Source organism: Siphateles boraxobius, unplaced genomic scaffold, assembly GCF_051911475.1.
Source record: "Siphateles boraxobius isolate OS27281-9 unplaced genomic scaffold, OSU_SipBor_1 77, whole genome shotgun sequence".
Taxonomy (NCBI): Eukaryota; Metazoa; Chordata; class Actinopteri; order Cypriniformes; family Leuciscidae; genus Siphateles; species Siphateles boraxobius.
Window position 1 is genome coordinate 10,309,707 of NW_027509205.1, and position 21,172 is coordinate 10,330,878.

The 21,172-nt window shown below is 36.1% G+C and overlaps 2 protein-coding genes across 3 annotated transcripts in view; both read right to left on the reverse strand.

Annotated features, from left to right (window-relative positions):
* Window positions 1–6,010: 6,010 nt before the first annotated feature.
* On the reverse strand, window positions 6,011–15,597 carry galnt6 (UDP-N-acetyl-alpha-D-galactosamine:polypeptide N-acetylgalactosaminyltransferase 6 (GalNAc-T6)). 2 transcript variants are annotated; one of them, XM_077218447.1, is made up of 12 exons: window positions 15,298–15,559; window positions 14,326–14,480; window positions 13,615–14,116; window positions 12,904–13,076; window positions 11,915–12,064; window positions 11,222–11,456; window positions 9,502–9,619; window positions 9,055–9,255; window positions 8,801–8,932; window positions 8,604–8,705; window positions 8,294–8,452; window positions 6,011–6,858 (listed from the first exon to the last, which is right to left on the reverse strand). In XM_077218447.1, the coding sequence occupies exons 3-12, from the start codon at window positions 14,088–14,090 to the stop codon at window positions 6,745–6,747; spliced, it is 1,860 nt and encodes a 619-aa protein (XP_077074562.1). In that variant the 5' UTR covers window positions 14,091–14,116; window positions 14,326–14,480; window positions 15,298–15,559; the 3' UTR covers window positions 6,011–6,744. The 2 variants fall into 2 exon arrangements, with proteins under 2 accessions (XP_077074562.1, XP_077074561.1); XM_077218446.1 differs by lacking the exon at window positions 14,326–14,480 and having other exon boundaries at window positions 15,298–15,597.
* Window positions 15,598–17,375: 1,778 nt separating this feature from the next.
* Window positions 17,376–21,172, reverse strand: part of adcy6b (adenylate cyclase 6b) — a 35,443-nt gene continuing 31,646 nt past the window's right edge. Inside the window, exons 19-23 of the mRNA XM_077218938.1 lie at window positions 20,737–20,869; window positions 20,369–20,632; window positions 19,847–20,051; window positions 19,577–19,701; window positions 17,376–18,967 (exon numbers count right to left, since the gene is read on the reverse strand). Coding sequence (XP_077075053.1) covers window positions 18,839–18,967; window positions 19,577–19,701; window positions 19,847–20,051; window positions 20,369–20,632; window positions 20,737–20,869 — 856 coding nt within the window. The 3' untranslated portion in view covers window positions 17,376–18,838. The remainder of the gene's footprint in view (window positions 18,968–19,576; window positions 19,702–19,846; window positions 20,052–20,368; window positions 20,633–20,736; window positions 20,870–21,172) is intronic.

Here is a 21,172-nt window from a genome sequence, read left to right on the forward strand (position 1 = left end):
GGTTGGAACAACACGAGGGTGAGTAAATACTGACAGAATTTTCATTTTTGGGTGAACTAACCGTTTAAAATCACCAACAATTAGGGCTTTATCTGCAGCCAGTACTAACTCTGATAGAAAGTGGTGCCCTGGTGGAATGTATAGAGTAGCCAGCACAAATCTCAAACGCGATTTATCATTTGCACTAGATATTGTTACATTAAGCACCAACACTTCAAAATAATTATATTCGAAACTAGACTTCTTAGTAATGCTGAAAACATTACTATAAATTACAGCAACACCTCCCCCTTTTCCTTTCAGACGAGGTTCATGTTTATAATCTTAGCGAGTGGATTCATTCAAAGTAATGTAATTGTTTGGTCAAAAGCCAGGTTTTGTCAAACACAGCACAACTAGGTTATGGTCTGTAATCATATCATTAACAATAAGTGCTTTTGATGTAAGGGATCGAATATTCATCAACCCAAGCTTTATCAATTGTTCATTTGTATTATATCTGTTTTTTTATTTGTTGAACATCAATTAAATTTTTACCCTTAGATGGCCTTGGAGGTTTTTTGTATTTCCTAATTCGGTGAACAGACACAGTCTCTATATGATGATATCTAGGTGAAAGAGTCTCTATTTGATGAGATTTATCTGACCTCAGTGATGTGAGACAGCTAGCAGACGGTCGGTCTTCCTGACCTGAGCCCCAATTCATGTTTGAGGTTGAATTGGGGCTCTGAAATTGGTCTGAGATCCTTCGGCCGTGATTAAAACATATTCTAAGGCATTGTCTGGAGGTTGTCTGGTTATTGCTGCGCACCAGGTTAGTGGAACACTAAAGACCCTATTACCAAGTGATAGTGTTCAAAAAGGAACTAGACATCGTTCGACTCAGTGTGAGACTCTTACGCGGGGTTAGATTGCGGTCAGATAACTATAATTCTTAGGCATTTTATGGGGTCAGAATAGCCACTCTAGGCGTCAACCAACACAGTCTGCAGAGGTGAACTCACCTGAGAATAATTTTGCAGGTGTCAGGGACACTTGGTTAAACTTAAGTCAGGCGCGTAGGGGAAAAATCTACCACAAAGATCACATTCCCTTTTAAATAAGTGTTTTTCTTGAATTAGTTATACATTTAATTTCATTGACGGTTAGATTTTATCAATCTAATAGCAATGACCAATGCTATCTCACAACCAATTTGTACGAATTCGTACGAGTGAATAAAAGGTGGCTTATTTGTCTAAACCAACGTGATGGTTAGGTTTAGGCGCGGGGTAAGGGGTAGGTCATTCGTTAGAAGACATACGAATTTGGAAACTCGTACAATATGTAAGATTAAGCAAAAATCTTACTAATTTGTACGAGTGAGGTCGTATGAATTTGTACAAATTAGCCACCTCATAAAATTCGTACGAATTGCCTTGAGCAACGACTTAACTAGCAATAGACTGCAATTAGTAAACTTGTGAAATCAGAATCCCAACTGTAAGACTGGAAAAACTGGAAGGACTTTAAGAGAGGGCCACTCTCTTAAGAAAACAAAGGATATTAACATTTGAACTCCCCCTCATGCACTATTGAGACGAAGGTCTCGCCTCCCTCATCCTAATCTACATTTCTCTCCCCCATTCTTCATCCTGGCAGAGATCTCCCAAACTCACACAAGAATCTAAATGGTTTAATGTGAATGATTATCATCGAGTTTTATACATGTTTGGTATTATTTGAAATGTCTCGGTGCGACTGGTACAAATGTCTCATTCCCTCATTCCTCTCATTCCAAAGAAAGAAAACCAAAAGGTAATAAAGTTCTTAGGAAGTTTAGAAATATCTTCCACACTGGAGGGTGTGTCTTTGAGTTAACACCTTCTGACCATTTGACTGAATGCTAATTTTCCACTGCTAGCAAATGGTGACTTACAGGTCAATTTCCACTGTGGATGATGTTTAGATTTGAAATTAGGCATCTGGGTATATAATGAAACGCAGCGAGAGCTCGGGGCCTTTCTGTATCTCAGATCAGCCCGTGAATGCTGAGGGACGCCGAGACTCAGCATTCATGTATGTCTTTGTCGGGTAAACATTTTTCCTCTTTGTTCTAGAGCATTTGATGTTTTGCATTGACTATGAAATTGTAATGATACATTTACCTGACATATTAAATTGTGATATTTGATTATTCTAATTGGCTTTGACATTATTTTCATTCAAGAGTTTAAAAGAATAGTAAAACATTCGCTCACATGTATTGATACACAGATATCATTAAAACCCTTTTCATTTATGGAGTCAGATGAAATAACGAGATAATACATATGAGAAATGTATTGCATTTAACCAAAAATCCCTTTGCCATGAGAAAAGACGGAACACGCGTGCGTGAGACCTTCACCGCTAATTCGAATACCGCCATTGGATCGAATTAGACGGTCTTACACAACCCTCTCATCAAATATCTGCTTCTATCGACCGATAAAGGAGAGGTTGATGGGCAGAAAAGATCTACTGCAACATCACTGTTCAAATATTGATAAACTACAGGTTATTCAAAATAACCTTGTGATGAGATTTAAACCCAGTAATCCTGGTTAATTAATAATGACTCATCTTAAGTGTAAGGGATCAGCCTGGTGGAGAAGGAGCTTGAAAATCTACCACTAAATGATCAATGACAAGACTGTATCTGAGCTGCAAAATTACTAGTTACATCTTATGCAGTAAATTCTCAGAACTGAAGTACATTCCACACTGCTTGGTCATCATTTTGGCAATCGTGGCTTTTTCTGGCTGCACCGGTACAACCAGATCTAAGAGTTAAAGGTCTCTGCAATGTTTGAAAATGAAAACTGAAATAAAAACAAAATAAAAATGACATGATAATTTCTATGCAAAGACATCAAAAAAGCAGAAAAGCATAACCATCTTCTTCCAAATCTCCCATAAACTGCTCCCACATGATAACAATGCAACGGGAACTATCCTATAAGCTTTGCATTTCTCATATATTGCCTTTTAGCCTAAAGGAGGAATTCCAGATGAGCATAATGCCTACACCCAATCTCCAATTTATGTATGAGCCTCTGCTGAATGACACAGACATATTCATCTTTCACCTAGATAGATACACATATAGCCTACATAAACAAGCACAATCATGACATCACTCAGAAATAACAATACAAAACAGAGCACTATTCATAGTTTTCAGTCATGTGATTGGTGTGGAGACCTGGAGGGCCAAACATCCACAGAACTACACAGAACAAGCCTGCATGTCCTCTATGTCAACAAAATTGTGGCCTATATATAGAATGTATAGTATTTCAATGATTAAAAACAGCAGGACATTCTGAAACACTTAAACTGCCTTAATGTACTAAAACATTGAGATTAAAAGATCAAATTCAGTGCATAATTTATTGTTGACAGGTGAGCCCAGAATATGAACACAATGCGCTAAATGGTCAAGCTTTTTCTTCAAAATAGTTTTCTAAGGAAAAAACGATAAACAGCACATCACGTTTATTTTCTGGGTTCATTTGCTTGCCTGTACAAAGTATGCATTTTCAATAAGGTGTATGAATTTGGTCTTTTAATATAATTTTCTTACTTCATTAGTAGCTATTTAGCACAAAAAAGAGGAAGGAAGTTGTTGTACATTTACAGTAAGACAGACAAAAACACTTCCTATTGAATCACAGCATTTAGTACTGACTGTGCACCTGGTGTTAATGTCAAAATATACACAAAACTTGTGTCCTGAAGTGTGCATAGAAACATGTACTGTAACTGATACAAAATAACTTTGTGTAATTGATATTGATAATTGATGGGCCATCTAGACTGAAATAGTAAAGACAAAATGATAATTAAAAATGAATCCATTTTTATTTACACCTTTCATATATTCAAACATAAACTCAGTGATTATGTAATGAATCACGTTCCCAAATAATAAAAGAACTCAGTAAGAGTGATCTGGAGAAATGTGTAGTTATTATACTGCTGAAATGATAGGCAGCAATTTTCTTTGGTAATTGCACGTCTGTGGAAAATACTTTATTACAACTGGACTGGACAGTAAAATAAAAATAATAAAAAATATATATACACACACACTTTGTTTTATAAATTGTATACAATTTTATTTGTTTAATATTGTGCACATGGACTGTGCAGTACCGCCTTATGAGCTGGCCTGTTGACCCTTAAAAATATTTATTTTTCGCAGAAATATTGCTAATCTTTATTTTATGTTAACACATTGCCTGGTAGCCACCAGTCATCAAAAACGCAGAGAAAGATATAAGCTATTGTTTGAACTGAAGTAGCATGTTCATTTATGATTTTACGATCGTAATTGGTGTTTTGGTGGAAACTATGGGAACTCTGGTAAATATTTAAAGGAGAAAAAGGTTGAAAAGCAAACACAAAAGTTTGAAATCTAATGAGAACTCCAGCTCAAAAGACCGGATTAAACCTGCTGGTTAAACAGCACTAACTCTCACGCCACGTAATAGAAGTACGCTATCAGTGAAAGCATGTTAACTGTATTTACAGATCTTCAACGAACAACCTTCATTTTCTCTGTTTATTTTTTACAACCCTCTCGAACAGAAAAATGAAGTCGCCTGCCTCCTTTTGGTGAACGTGGGAAATTACATGTTTTGTTTCAAATGCTGACCTCAATCACAACACATGAAAGATAAATTAATTATTTAATAATGGCACTCTAAAATACAGTACCTGTCAAAGTTTGGAAAACATTACTGTTGTTAATGTTTTTGAAATAAGTCTCTTATGCTCATCAAGCCTGCATTTATTTAATCAAAAATAAAGAAAAACAGCAATATTGTGAAATATTATTACAATTTAAAATAATGGTTTTCTATCTTAATATACTTTAATATATAATGTATTTATTTCATTAGCCATTGCCGGTCTTCAGTCACATGATCCTTCAGAAATCATTCTAATATGCCGATGTATTACCAATGTTGGAAACAGTTGTGCTGCTTTAATATTTTTTAACCTGTGATACTTTTTTTCAGTATCACAATAAAAAATAACAGTATTTATTTTAAAAAAAAGTCTTTTGTAACAATAACACACTACTGTTCAAAAGTTTGGTCAGTATATTTCTTTCTTTCTTTTTTTTTTTTTTAAAGAACTTAATACTTTTATTCAACAAGGATGTTAAATTGATAATGATTTTTATTGTTAGAGAATGTTTCTATTTGGAACAAATGAATTAATCCTGAATAAAGTATCACAGGTTATAAAAAAATATTAAGCAACACAACTGTTTCCAACATTGATAATAAATCAGCATATTAAAATGATTTATGAAGGATCCTGTGACACAGAAAACTGGAGTAATGGCTGATGAAAATTCATCTTTGCATCACAGAAATAAATTATATTTTAAAGTATATTAAAATAGAAAAACACTTTTTTAAACTAATAATATTTCACAATCTTACTGTTTTTCTCTATTTTTGATCAAATAAATGCAAGCTTGTGAGCACAAGAGATTTCTTTTCAATAATATTAAAAATAGTAATATTTCAAACTTTTGACCCGTACTGTATATACAACACAGACCAACAAAACTGTATCCATAATTTACACTGAAATACCCTAATAACTATTGCTATAGTAATACAATGATGCATGAATAAAGAGTTCAAGTTTTCAGAAGATTTGTTTTGGTGCTTTGGGCTCAATCTCAAGATATCACTATTTTATTGTAATAACTGCAGTAACTAGTTCAGAATTCTTCAATTACTCAACTGGAGGTCCACAGAACTACAACCCTAATAGAGTACACCTGAACAAGCTAATCCAGTCTTCAGGATTACCTGAACATTACAGATGCGTTTGATCAGAGTTGGATTAATACTGAAAAACCCTTAACCATGTTATTATGGTGGAAACCATGTTGTCCAGTGTGTACACGTTTATATGCACAATGTATATTTTTAAAGTTGGTTTTGAAAAAACACCACCAAAAAAAGTGATCAGGGAGTGTGTATTTTTTTCCAAATCAAACATTTGAAACCTCCAATCTAGAGATTCAAAAAATAAATCTGTGTATTCAAAATCTAGAAAGAACAATGGTGTAAAGGTGAAGACGATGAAACAGAGAGTTACATGTATTCATTTTTAGAGCATGATTTCCCCCAAAAGACCCCGGCAACCAAGTAATGCAAGTCACATGATGCTGCTCCACATACGGACGGCTTTAAGTTCAAAGACACGAGAGAAGGACCTGAAACCAATGCTGCCTTGTGACAATTTAGTACAGCTGAACAAAACCCACATCCCCTGCAGCATGTGCAAATGATTTGGATCACACAAACATCACGTATCGTTGGCAAGGCCCGCCTCTCATTGGCCTTAACACTAGCAATGTTTCAAAATATTACATTTTCCATTTCTTTAAAAATAAATAAAACCTACACCAATTAAAAGCAGCAGTAAACCTCAATCAGGCAATAAAATGCATCAAGTAAACAATGTTGCTGCCGGAATGTTCACTCTCCAATGCTCCATGATCTCCACTCTGTCTTCCCTGAGCATCCTGACCGCAGTCTGATCACTATGTCTTTGGGAGCTTATGGATATGAACTATCCAGTGCATCTGCTCAGGCCTACAGTGAGCTTGGCAGCGTGAGCTGCTGCGGCTGGCCTCCCTCTTGGGTCTTATAGGAGTGAACGTCCTTGCTCCTCGGTTGAAGTGTGAGGTCAACTGAAAGCCCACTGCTGGTGATGGTCTGTTGGATTGCAGGGGCTCATTAATATCTTGTCTCCCTTCTTATGGAGGCACTTTCCAGAGGACGGATTCTTCAGTAGTTGCTCCTAAAATAAGCATAAGATGTAAAAAAAAATAATAATAACGTGAAGAGGTGAAAGTAAACGAAGCACAGCAATTCGAATTTTGTAGCAAAGTCCGCTCTCTGGTCAAAATGAACATTGAGAAAGACTTGCTAGCAGTAATGGGAGATGAAAGTATAGAACTCTTGGTAACACTTTACAATAAGGTTTCATTAGTTAACTAATTTAGTTCAACTAAGAATGAACAATACTTCCACAGCATTTATTAATCAATGTTATTTTCAACATTTATTAATACATTATTCAAATCAAATGTTGTATCTGTTCACATTAATGCATTGTAAACTAACATGAACAAACAATGAATGACTATTTTTATTAACTAACATTAACAAAGATTTCAAAAAATCTGTAACAAATTTGTTCATTGTTAGTTCATACATTAATATTAACAAATTAGACCTTATTGTAAAAGGTTACCGAGCTGAGCTCTATCAATTAGCAACTAGCTGATATCTACACCTAACCAAACATGAATGCCCAGTGATGATCGCATAAATATCGGCTTGCATTATAATGACTAATTAAAATTTATCTAATTATTATTGTTGTTGTTATTAATAATAACAATAATAATAACAATAAACAATATAAAATTACATTACTGTCCAAATACCTGCGACCAGAAGTGAAAATTGTATTATTTGTTTTTACATCAGGAGTTATGAAAATTTAACAAATTCTGTATTTAGTTTGCTAAATTCGTTAGTTTTAATGACAGCATTATTTAATTTTTCATTTTAATAATATAATTATATTTAACACATACAGTACAAAAGTTTTGGGTCTGTAAGATTTATAAATGTTGAATCTCTTATCCTTACCAAAAAAAGCATTTATTTGATCAAAAATACAGGCAAAACAGTAATATTATGAACAATTATTGCGATTCAACAATTTATTCTAAAATATAATTTATTTATTCCAGCATCATCGATTTCTGAAGGATCATGTGACACTGAAATAATCAAATGTGCTGATTTGGGTCTCAAGAAACATTTCTCATCATTAATGTTGTAAACAGTTGTGTGGGTTACATTTTTTTTTAAAACCGTGATCAATTTTATTAGGATTCTTTGAACAGAGTTTAAAATAAAAGCAAAATGAACTGAAAATGAACAAAATGAATTGAAGCTTGGAATATATATATATATATATATATATATATATATATATATATATATATATATATATATCTTTTTTTTTCTCTTCGCAAGCTTCAATTTTTATTTAGTTAAGTGTAGATGTCAGCTAGTTAGTGAACTGCAAAAAAAACTGCAACGAACATCCCCAAACCAAGACAGTAAGCAAAAGAGGAAGGAAACAGAAACTCACTATGACAGTGATAACAAAGAAATACCAATTGAGTAATTCATTTCTGTTCTGAGAGGACACTTACTTCTGTGAACACCCACTCTTGTTCAGGAGCCAAAGTACTGCCTTTGCCCTTCAGTGTACAGAGTTCGATCTTCACTGGCTCTGGGTAAGGAGACGCTTGCAGACAGAGCTGCTTTCCTATGTTATGCCTCAGCTCTTTATGTGATGTATATTCAAAGTACTGAAAACAAACACATCATGATGAACATCTGTTCTGTTCAGATCAAGAAATCAGTCAAAATTACTCTTATTATAACAATTGTCACTTTTGTTTTACAAGCACCTCTACTACTCATTATATCAATGTGAATGACACAGCAATGGTACTATACCTGATTACCGCCCATGTTGTGGCATATATACATAATAACAGGCTTTCCCCCATTGTTACTTTCTCCTACATCCAGACATTGCTGTGCTCCCATATTCTTGAGCTACACAGACAAAAAAACAAACATCAAATTAAAATAAATGTTTGGACTCAGACTGGTTTAAAATGGTTATCGCTGTGTTCTAAAAAAAGACTTACAGCTCCAAACTTGGTGGGGGTAAGATCAGGGACAAAGGCTTCTGGGTAGACATTGGTAAGATACCAAGAAAAGTTCTTGCATTGTAAGTCCTCTCTGAGTTTCAGACGGCCAGATATATCACCAAAATTTTTCTACAGTGACACAGGAAACGATTTGGTCATTGCTCATGCATAAATCTACAGTATAAGATAGATGCATAACCCACAAACACAAGTACAGAATAGAATCCTCTGAAAGCGAAAGGAGCTCTTACATCATTGGCCATTTTAGCAGCGCTTTGGCTGCGTCGATAGAAAATCAGCTTGTAGTCGTCCATCCACACCTCAGCCAAGCGCACCTGGTTACGTGTAATGACCTCTGTACCTTTGGGAAAGGTGTGAGGACTCTTGGTGCGGAACACATGACCCACGACAGAGCAGGGGATTATCTCTAACTGTCCGCCACACTGCCACACCTGACAGCACAGAACACACATATACAGCTTGCTCTTCAACACTGACTTCAGCTGAATAATGACACTATCGGCTTTTTAGACTTTTGCTTTACAGCAGAGTTGAATTCTGTTTGCATCAATGAATCACCATTTTCCTGTTTATCACTATGAAATTGCTTTGAAACTATTTGTATTGACTTGACTTGTTTTAACATTATATTAGTCATTAATATGGCTGCAGGTGAATTATAAAGAGCATGAACTCACCCTGAAGGACATCTCAACATTTTCTCCACCCCATATCTCCATTTTGTCATCGTAGGTCCCAATTTTCTCAAAGTAGGCCTTAGATATAGAGAACAAACCACCAGCAAATGTTGGAGTTCTGAAAGGAAGAACAGGACAAATAAAATGAAGAGGACGTGTAGCTGGAGAGCCAATGTCAAGTCCTGTTACTTTTTTTTTTTTTTCACAGTTCAGAAAAACCCCTGGTTTGCAAATAAAATAAAAAAAATTAAATGCATTTGTTTACAGTATTTATTGTTTCATTAAAGAAAATTTAGTCATTTCCAGTTATCCATCCATTCATCACTTGAGCTGAAAGTCGCAACTCGTTTTGTTTTTCTCAACAAATTTTTCTATATAAACCTAATAAAATAAAATAAAAAAACGCAAAATTTTAAAAACTAAAACATGCAGAAATGCGTAAATTTGTGTTAATATGCATGATTTAGCAAGATAATGTGCCATAATAGAGGATAACAACTTAATTGGATATTACAGTGTTTATGTGTTATAAATAATCATACTCTTTTGAAAGTTATAACCACACACAGGTAAGTATTATAATGTACCGTATTATAACGGTTACTATTGTAACTGTTACTAGTATTCATGAAATGACACATGGTTTTCTTAAGGCACTATGCATGCATTATAATACCTTAAGAATAACCTTATAAAGCATTATAAATACAGGTTTCATAGTGTTACCAAAGTTTGCCATGCAGATGCAAACTCCTCCAACTTTTCTAAAATAATACAGTAACTAAATATTATAAGACAAAAGCATTTAATATTAATTTCTCGGTTTTAAATACCAATGATTATTTTGAATTAATTTCACCAGCTAGTTGAATAAAAAGATGCTAAAAGGAACCTGATGTAAATACAAGACATCAATGCACTTGTTCAAGATGAACACATTGCCTGATCTTATGAATAGTAAACTATATGATAGTATATAAGATATGTTAAGTTAGCTGAGGAGACATGCAGCCTAATCTCAGTAATCCATTATAAGACATGTTCATAGTAAACTGAGTGAAAGGGGTATTCATTTGATACTCAAATGAAACTTGATACAACCATCCAAGTAATCTCATTCATAAAAATCGTATTGACAAGAAGAACATGATCTAGCCTGAAGAACATGAGATGACATGAACATATGAAGCATTTCCTTAACACATCACACTGCATATGCAAATGTCCAACGGTGTAACATTGTGTTTTGACAGAGCATTTTGTCGAAATTACATGCGATAGATGCGTCTATACATGGCACCCCATTAGATTACTTCAGAAATTATTTAACCAATAGTAAAACATCACGTCATTATACATTATATACACAAAATAAATTAGTAGTATTTTTGCTTATATCAGACAAATTAAACTTTGTTCAATATTTTAACTTCTTAATTTGTTTGGCAAGTACTAATAAAACAAATACAACCTATCAAAATCACACAAAAAAACCTTCTGGGTGATACAAGAGCCCTTCTGATCACCCTGTCCGGTTTAATTTGTGACAATGACTGACTGCATTTAAACGTTTTTGTTAATAGAAGAAAAAGCAAACACACCTCTCTTGGGAAAGGTAAATGTTGATATGTCAATCACTACAAAATGAATATGTAAATTCGCAGCCATTCTTGGAAACTGTCGATCTAAGAAAGGAAAAAAAAAAACATTCATGACTCACTTTACTGGGTAGGTCTCATCCTTGCGTTTAGCATTCTCGTAATCTGGAATGGCCTCCCAGCCAAACGTGAGACTCCAGTCAAAGTTTCCTCTGTTATGGGCACGGGCAGAGGCCACAGGCTTGTGGAACTGGAAGGTGTTTAAATCAATGGTTGTGATTTCAGGGCTCACCACAGCAGTGGGCTCCTCAACAATGCGAGCAAGGAGAGGCTCAAGCCAGCCATGGAAACATTCACCTTTCATTAACAAAAACAGGACAATAGAGAAGTTGCTTAAGGGTTTGTAAATGTGCTACTCAAGCATATATTCTAATATGATCCGTCACATATTTCAACCCTTTCATTGATTGTATTCAAGGTAAAATTGGAAAAAATTAAGCATCAGGTGTAACATGAGTTGCTGCTAGGCTTCAATGGGGCAAACAATGGCTTCACACACTAGCTCTTTGTCATAGCGCATTACTTTGCAAATGACATGAGTTCCAGAAGAAAGAAAAGCATCATGGGAGTAGCCGTTTTAAGCTCATGCCTGTGCACCTAAAAAGCAGGTTCCTGAAAGACTACTTTGCACCATGACGCAAAAAAAAATATTAAAGAGACTGGTGGATGTTAATGACGTGTGACCAGAAACTGGAAAGTCGTGTTAGACAATGGAATTGGGCATGGCAAATCATGAAGAGTGATGAAATACATACAGTGAGCATCCAGGAAGGTGAGGATTTCTCCTTCAGCTTTGCTGGCTCCGAGAAGCCTCGCTGTGATCAGACCCTTCCTCTCCTGCTGACGCACTACCTTCACAATCTTCAGTGACTTCACATACTGATCCAGCTTATCATGGAGGTGTTCTACAAGATCATACGATATCAAATGTGGAAAGACATTAGTGTAATCTTGGTTATTTTTGTTTCTTCTGTATGAAAAAAAAATCAGCTTTGCTAGCACAGGAATACATATTTTTTATTTTTATATATATATATATTAAAATAGAAAATTGTAATAATTCAGAATATCACTGCACCCTTTGTGAGAATAAGAGACTTATTTTCAAAAACCTTTAAAACACTAACCAACCCCAAACTTTTGAACAGTAGTATACGAGTTCAAGGTTACTGATTGTGTTAAAAAAATGCACAAGTAAGCTGAAACTTTAATTGTCATCTGTTCAATGTGACATTTTTCTGTTTAAAAATAGATATGAAAAAGCTTGCTGTGCCGACGATGAAACGATATTTCCTGTGGTGAGACTTCAAGCGAACTGACACACTTCCTTTATCTTATCACTTGCATTACTTACAATGTAAGGCCCTTAAGGTCATGATGGTACATAAAAAAATTAAAATAAGTAACAGATAATGTACAGTAAGATATTGTACAGACAACTTCTACTTGGCACATAAATCATTTATATTTATATTACAAATAAATCAATTATCATTAAAAGTTTTACTATGGACTAGTTAGCTACTAATTTTCTTTAGATTCTCCTACAGTTTTGCATTCTTAAACTGGTTCCCTTTTCTCTAACTGGTGATATTTTCTTATCCACCTGCTGAAGCAGGTTCACAGGTGACATTCCATAATATTTCATTTTTATCTAATGTTTGCCATCAGCACAAGAACAAAGATTAACACTACTCCTAGGAGTGTTTAATTTTTACAGCAGGAGCTGATAAAGCCGGCCCACCTGCAGTGCTAGCGTCATCCACCATTATGATTTCTTTAAGGAAGATTGCCGGGGAGGTGTGCAGCACGCTGTACACGGTGCGCAGAAGTGTTGACCATGCCTCGTTATGAAACACAATGATCACACTCGTGGTGGGAAGAGGAGGACAGCGGCGAAACTTTCGCTCGACACACCTGTAAGCGACACATGAAAAAAAAAAATACATTTATGAATGAAATAAAAAATAAAAATATTTTTATATTATACACACATTATGCAATATATATATATATATACACCTGGAAGAATTTTTTAAACATTGCATTTATCAGTAATATGAAAATGAGGACGGTTTAAGAGAAAACCTCATAACAGTCAACCTATTTTTAAGAATAATGCAACAGGTGAAGATGTGATTCGAAAACTGCATAAGCAGCAGAACAGTACTCTAATCGAAAATGAGTGTTTGGGCAGCATTTATACGGCTTTAGCTCCAGGCCTTAAATCAACAGGAGTCTGCACCTTCAAGTTTCTGTGTAAACAGATTAAATGCGTCAACGTTAATTAAAAGGCACATAAAATGCCAGCAAACATCACACACGTCATGGGTGCTGCCTAATTTTAATCTACAGTATGAAGGGAATCATTATTATGTCGGATTGGATGGTGAATTGAATGAATTGTTTGTATTTTACATTTTCTCATGGTGTCAAACAATGAGCCCATTCTTACTCGGGCGGACGGGTGTCTTCTCCAAGACTGCGGTGCAAGGAGATTCGGTCACTGGCAAACTGGTTAAAGCAGTGTCTGGTCATGCCCTCCTGCTTTTCCTTCTCTTCTTCCGTAGACATACTGGCCTTCTGGAAGGCTGCGCCATCGGCTCCCGGGGCCTCAGGGTCCAGAGGAGGTCTCTCCATGCACGGTTTGAGTTCCGCCTGAGTGTAGAAGCCAGGGGGGCAATTTCGGTCCTGGGTGGGCTGCATTACCACTGACGGGGGCTGCGGGGCTCCAATTTGGAAGCCGAAATTATTGACCGCTTCGCGGACCATTTCGTAAACCTTCTCCTTTTTGTTGGAGAGATCTTGCAACCAGGGGTCCTGAAGTGAACCGCCGCCAACATCCCTCTGGATCACCACCAGAATTACCATGAAAAGCGTGCCGCCCAGAACTGCAAGCTTTAGGGGGGAGAAACGACGTCTCAGACGCATTCTGTTGGTTGATCTCAGACACCAACCTGTGGGAAAAAAGACCAAATACCACTTATGAAGGAAAAGCAATCATCACTTAACTGTAGAAAAAAGAAAGAAAAAAAAGTCAACATTATAATGTCAAATAAGGTCCATAATGTCAACTTAATTCATTTACAGCAACTTTTAATTTGCAAAGAACGCCTGCACTCCAGGCTCTCACATGGCACACAGCAACAGAGCAAACAAACCTCACCTGACAACAAACACCCTTCTGCACCTGATCCTTCCTTCGCTCTGCTTGATCCACGTGGCAGCAGGTGGCTCACTGTACACTCCCACCACACTTAATGGGTGGCGTTTGAAGCTTTGCATAAATACACTTCCCACCAGTGACCAGTCCCCATCTAACTTAACATGATATAAAAAGAAGTTCTGGATCTCACCTACTGTTTGGAAAAGACTTCAAGGGTCATCTTGAGGACTGACACATTTAAAGCACTATTATTCTTTACTATTAACATCAAGTCATTATATTCAAGCATAGAATGTGATGACAATGAAACGTATGGTGTTAAATGAATCAGTAACCGCAGTGCCCATGGCACCAGTCTATTTAAAAACATCTACATCACAAAATCCCAAGACAGGCAATAGCCAACAGAGACAGGCCAACTTCTGCTATTCTTCTACGTGGGTGTTCAGACTTCCCTAATCACTCAAACTAAAACGGGTTCTCCTGCATTAATACCGAATTCTGAGCTTAAGGTAAAGGCGTGAATTGCTGTTATGACATAACAAACAGCATTTTTCCTTAGTGAGAAGTTTGACTATTTCACAAAACCCCAAGCACTTCCTTAAAGTTTTATAGAATAAGGCCTCGCAACAACATGACAACTAAACGAAACGTATCTGAATAGATATAAGGAAGTGAGTCAAGCATAGTCAAGATAATGGTTAAAATATTTACACTACGATACCGATTTTAATCATTCAAAACCTTGTTTAAAAAAATGACGATAATTTACGACAAACGAGTTTTTGTATTAGAAAAAAAGCAATATATATATAGCCTACTCTTACAAATAAAGATGAAACTTGCTCGTGTCAAGGAGGAGAGGAAGATAACGCTGAAGTTAGATCTAGTTGCCAACAGACGTGATAGAACACGTCGAAACAAATAAAGCACTTATTTACTTAATACATCACATAAATCTTAAAAGTTTACCTGTAATAAAATCAGTCAGTCATGTGCTTCTCAAGAGGAAGAACATTTAAATAGAGAAATAAATACGCGTTCCCTCGTCTACTGCTCCACCATTTGTTTTAGCTGTGTGGGTCGATACGGATGTTGTTACTCTGTAACTTCGAGTTTTAGAGGTACTGGGTTAACTAAGCGCGCGACAGTTTCACGCGACCAGCAACACTGGCCTCCCGGCTTCCCTTTGAACGCAACAGGTGCCATTCGTTCAAATGATTGGGAGTCATCTGGGTCCTAAAGCCGGAGTCTTCCTTCTGGCGCTGGACTGAATCTTTTGAATGTGTTCGTGTTCACCAAAAAGATTCATTCAGTGACACTTTCTACGGGTTATCAAATGATTCGTTAAAACACAAAGTAATTTTTTGTGTCATTTAAAAAAATGTGAAGCATCATACGTTAGGCTACTAAGAATTGTATGCCTGCAGTGACCCACGCAAGTTTGCTTTTTGATATTTTTCCATTTTTTCTTTCCCCCTCTGTCAGCAGATCCTCCTTGGTGAAAGAGATTCATCAATCAGTTTACAAGTCACTCAGTGGCCGAATTTCGTTCAGTGAAGGAGGTGATTTGTTCAGAAAGTGCCAAATGCTCCATCACAGGCCGCACTGGAATGAAGGCTGCACTGTAAAACACTTAGCTAGGCTATTTATATAAATTCATGATTTGTTAGGCTATCACAACTATTTATCTTTTGTCAAATCAACTTAAGATAATTAATGTGGTTCAGATAACATAATATTTGTAGTGTCTGTTGATTAAACCAATCTCCTTCATTGTATTAAATCAAAATTCTAATTGACGCAAAAATTCAAGGCAGTTTGGTTACCTTCCTTTTTAAGTTAAACCAACAAAATGTTTTTTACAGGGTGGAGATTCATCAGTAGCCTACCTTGATTCCGTCATTCTTTGAACCACTGAAAAAATGTTCTTACTTGAAGATGAATGAGTCAGTGAACGAGAATGATTCACTTAAGAGATTCGTTCAAAGACACCGATTCGTTCGCCAGATCACTTGACGGAACACTAGATTTTACCTTAATGCAATTTTTTTAAAAATCTAATTTAGATTTTATCTTAATGCTTTTTTTTTCCTTCGGTAAAACATGTAGACCTGTCAGTGCTTTGCACTTTTATACAGATCTAAAATTAGATGACGTCGAATAGCTTAATTAAGGCTCAGGAAAGGATGTGGTAAGTTAACAAACTATACCTCAACATATATAAATTATTAACTATGGGAGGCAATTAAATTCAATGCCTCTTGAGTTGCGTACGTGTAACCGAATACAGATTTATTCAGACATTTGAGAAAGGCACAGACCAAGAGGAAATTGGGTCGGTACTTCAGTTGGGGAGAATCGTCATTACAAACTATCGACTGACATGAGACTGCCACTGCAACTTGAAGAAAAGACACCAAGCTACTCAGCTGAGCACGGACAAAGAGAAGAGCCATTAACACAACAATCACTAGAGCCACTCACACAACAATGGCCTGTCTGTCTATCTGTTAGCTTCGTTTTGAGGTATTAAATTCGCTTCATGTACAGTATAAAGGTTAAAAAGGAAAGGAAACCTATTTAGCAAGTTAGTGGCACATTTCCAAATAGTGTACACAATTATAGGCCTATAATTATTTATCTAACATAAAATTTACTATGTGTAAAAACATAACTTAAATCTTGTGAAATCATATTAATTGTTGTAACAACAATATTTAAATCATTTTAATTATCACTCACTTAATATTTAGTCTCTTATTTAGTCTAGATTTTGCATGTAACACTTATCAAGATTTTATTATTAAAAATTTAGATCAGACTGCTGGCTGACAGTCGCCTTTGCTTCTGAAGGTTAAGCGCTCACTTACCACTTGTTAAATGGAGTATTTCAGGCTCTACACCATATTTGTGGAAAGTGCCTAATATTTCTCCTTTTTGTCTAGTTTATGACTGTGGCGTTTATGCCAACTCTGCAACTCTGGTGGACTTGACCTTCATTGAAATAAAAATGAGAAGTTATAAATGACAAATTGCACAAACTAGTGTTGGGTGGATAAGGTATTGATACATTATTCTTTAATAAAACACCTAATATATAGATTTGCCACCTTTTCAATGAAAAATATCCTGAAAGGTCCATGTACCACAAACATATTTGAACTAAAAAACACATGTGCTTCTAAGTCTATGACAAGGTCAGTTAAACATACATGTACATTCATATTTGAAATGCATTTAAGTGTGGGGAGGGATGTTTCTTGCAACACAATTATAAAGTCAATTATGCACTATACCGTGGGAATGGTACAAAAATACTCTGCAGCAGTGCTAACTATGCATTTGACCAGTAATTGCATAATTTTAAAGAATGTTGACAAATGTGCAAGCATTATGATGATGAAATGCTGAAATGGATGGGTGCTGCTGAACACTGTAAAACTAAAAACTTTGCAGTCCAGACACTTTTGTCGGCAACCACTAACTCATATTTACAAGGGTCTTAAGGAGACTGTATCTTTGCTGACCATACTGTGCTGGAATTATATGAGGTCTTGGTCATATTTGGGTTAATTTTTTTCCATTCATTTCTACAGGAATGAATTAAGACCTGATCTGAAATGTGTTACACATTTATAAATCTCAATGAGAGGGAAATGACATCTGTTAACAAATGAACACAGAAATGTGAAAAATGTAATCTGATTAGCACTTAATCTGGCAACAATCGATTTTAAATTCACTTTATAAACCTCACAGTGAGCTATTATGCCCTTTATAGTTGAGACACGCACATTCACACACAAACAATAAAGTAAATTAACATGACTAAGCAAATTTGTCCAACACCATTCTTGTCCTTCATTTAAGTAACCTCATTTGTACACAAATACTAAAAGGGAAAAACAGGTAGATCACTCAATTAATCATACAAACTGTAAATACAAGTCACTGTAATTAGGATTCCTGTCCCTTAGGTCTTCAAAGAAGAGAGACATTTTTTGCTTTAGTGTTTATAATGGAGTACGGCCGGTAGTGACAAGAGGCCAAAAAAGGAAATCCAGACAATTGAATAACACTTGTTCAGACATTTCAAACAGTTTCCAGACGTGTTTAGTGTTCCTATTTCAAATGTTTTGTTCTTTGGTCAGTTTCTTCTTGCTTCTTGATGCTTGCATATATAATCATTTTTTTATTTACATGTGTTAAAACCTGTCAAAATAAATAATTCATATTTTGGTATTGAAGAAGTCTTTCCCACAAAATAAAAATGAAAACCAAGCTTTCTTCAAAGTCATCTCCATCTAAGGCAAAAGTTCTTCATTAAATTTTTCAGGTAGAGCGTACCTCATTATTCCCAATAGATGCATATATAAATACCACACATGCCCACCAATGCTCGTGAGCGAGAGAGCTTATGAGTGGTTATATTTGGATCTGCTCAAATCCCATTCAGAGCATTTTGTTGTCCTTACTGCATTTCAGTGCATTGAGAGGCATTTGGTCAGTGTTAACTGCAGGCAGGACCACTGTTGAGGAAGTAAGTGGTCATATCTCCTTTCCCCTTCACTTTCACCAGTCCACGACACTCCAGCTGATAGCCCTTACTTTCTAGTACATGGTACAAGTCAGTGGTCACCTGTAGAAATAAGGAACATTTAATTATTCAGTGAATGCAATTCTAATTAGCCAAAAATGAAAGGTGAAGTGTATAATTTCAGCAGCACCAAAGGGAATTGCAAAAATAATACTAGTTTTCGAACAACCAATCCAACTGCCTGCCATTGGTCGATAAACAGAGAGCCCCGCGCCAAACTCAGGCCATTGTTTGAACCAATGTACAATGCCAGGCTGGTTGGGATGCCAAACAAAAATAGTAATGTTTTGAAACCACCACAGAGCCACAGTTTTTACACTTTTCAGGGAAATCAACCAACAAAGCCTTGCTTACTTATAGTTAATTCTACACATTTAACTGGTATAGTTAGTATTTCAATTTTCAAATTTTATTTGAAATTCATTTTCAAAAGTAACTAAGTAGCTAAAAACTACAAAATCACACAAAACTCCTGCAATGCTGAACTGCAGTAACATGAAGATAGAGGGCAGCACCATCTTTATGAATGCAATCTTGAACATAGCCATGATCCATTCTGACTTTAAATGATGTAAATGAATGGGGGATTCTCGGTTATGTTTTGCCAAAAATAGTCTTGTATAAGCAAAGAGTTTATTATGTTGTGATTACCTGGATATGATCGGGAACACCTGTGCTGTCCATTCGACTGGCCACATTCACAGTGTTACCCCATATGTCATACTGAGGCTTTCTGGCTCCAATCACACCAGCAACCACTGGCCCCATGTTCAAACCTGTGGAAAAAATACATTTGTCATTTTCTGCTCTTACATACAGTAGTAGGTCTGGGCCTCTGAGAACCTGCAGGACAAATTTCAATATTGTATATGGTGTCTTCAGAACATTATTTGCAGGTGTCCACGGTAAAGAATTACTTGCCTATCTTCATCTGAAAGTTGTTGAATGAGTGTTCGTTGATGTACTTCATCTGTTCTCGTAGCCTCATGGCATAGTCAGCCAGAGCTAGAATGTGTGAGCGTCCCTCTTTGTCGTACGTGGAGTCGTTCAATCCAGATGCTGCCATGTAAGTACTACCGATAGTTTTGATCTTCTCCAATTGCTTATATTTCTCTTCAGAAATGATCTATTACAGTAAAGAACATACAGAATAAGATTTCTAAAAGCTATTTTATTAGGCTGGCAGCCATGTTGAGATCACATGACCAGATCGATTGTCTTGGTACCCTAATTATAATTCTGTTTAGTCATAGAATAAATTAATCATGCATGACAAATACTTGTAATTCATACAATGGCATTGGTAACTGAAAACGTTAGCTTTAGTGTGGCACATTTGCTTCCACACCATTAGGTGTCAGAATAAAGCCCAAGAGTACTGTAAAATCAAAGAGTTTCTGAAATCATAAAACGATACTTCCGTTTCCGTTTCAACCCTTTTACCTCATCAAAGTCAGCGATGATCTCATTGAGCAGTCTTAGGCATTCCACACCCTCATTGTTGGCCTCCAGTTCAGTGTAGAACTCCGAGAAGTTGCTGATAGAAGCAAACATAACAGCCACACATTCACATGACTGATAGTAAAGCTCATCGTTTCGACGTTCTCGCGCGAGGAAGTGGGCAGCCACATCTTTGGGCAGGATGTTGTGAAGAAGACGGCGGTTGTAGGCCTGCAGCTCCTCCATCTCCTCTTTCTCTTCAGTGGCCTGGTGAAGAATGACAACAGATAAATCCCCGATTATGGGATCCAACTACTGGAAATGTATTTTCGCTAAGTGATCAATTCAGAGACAGACTACAATGGACACACCTGTAGCTTCCACAGGAAATCAAGGCGTGCAGTGGACTCGACCTGCTGTGCGTGCAGATAGAGAGCCAGCACAAATACAGTGAGGACGACTGGAATCGACACCCTCAGAGACACTTTAGTCACCGTTTCCTGGCTATGTGGGAAAAGAACAACACAAATAGATTAGAGTTTGCCAGAGACTGAGCAAAGAACAAGACAAAGAGTATTAGGTCATGTCTATTTAATTATAGATTAGTGTTGTAGATCATACTATAGTAATCTATACTGTACACCTCGTAATTTACATATTCAAGTTTTTACAATTATGCTTTAATGCGCCGTTCACACCAAGGACTATCACTAAAACAATAACCATAAAGATATAGTTAAATTATTCTAAATATAAAAAGAATAGCAGAGTTCACACCACAACTATAACGATAACGGAACAGATAAA

Excerpts from the sequence above, each read along its gene's own strand:
- galnt6 (XM_077218446.1), bottom strand. The coding sequence starts at position 14,090 with ATGCGTCTGAGACGTCGTTTCTCCCCCCTAAAGCTTGCAGTTCTGGGC. Across the intron at positions 13,077-13,614 it reads GAAGACACCCGTCCGCCCGA|GTGTGTCGAGCGAAAGTTTC; the intron begins GTAAGAATGGGC and ends TGTCGCTTACAG. Across the intron at positions 12,065-12,903 it reads GGATGACGCTAGCACTGCAG|AACACCTCCATGATAAGCTG; the intron begins GTGGGCCGGCTT and ends ATGATCTTGTAG.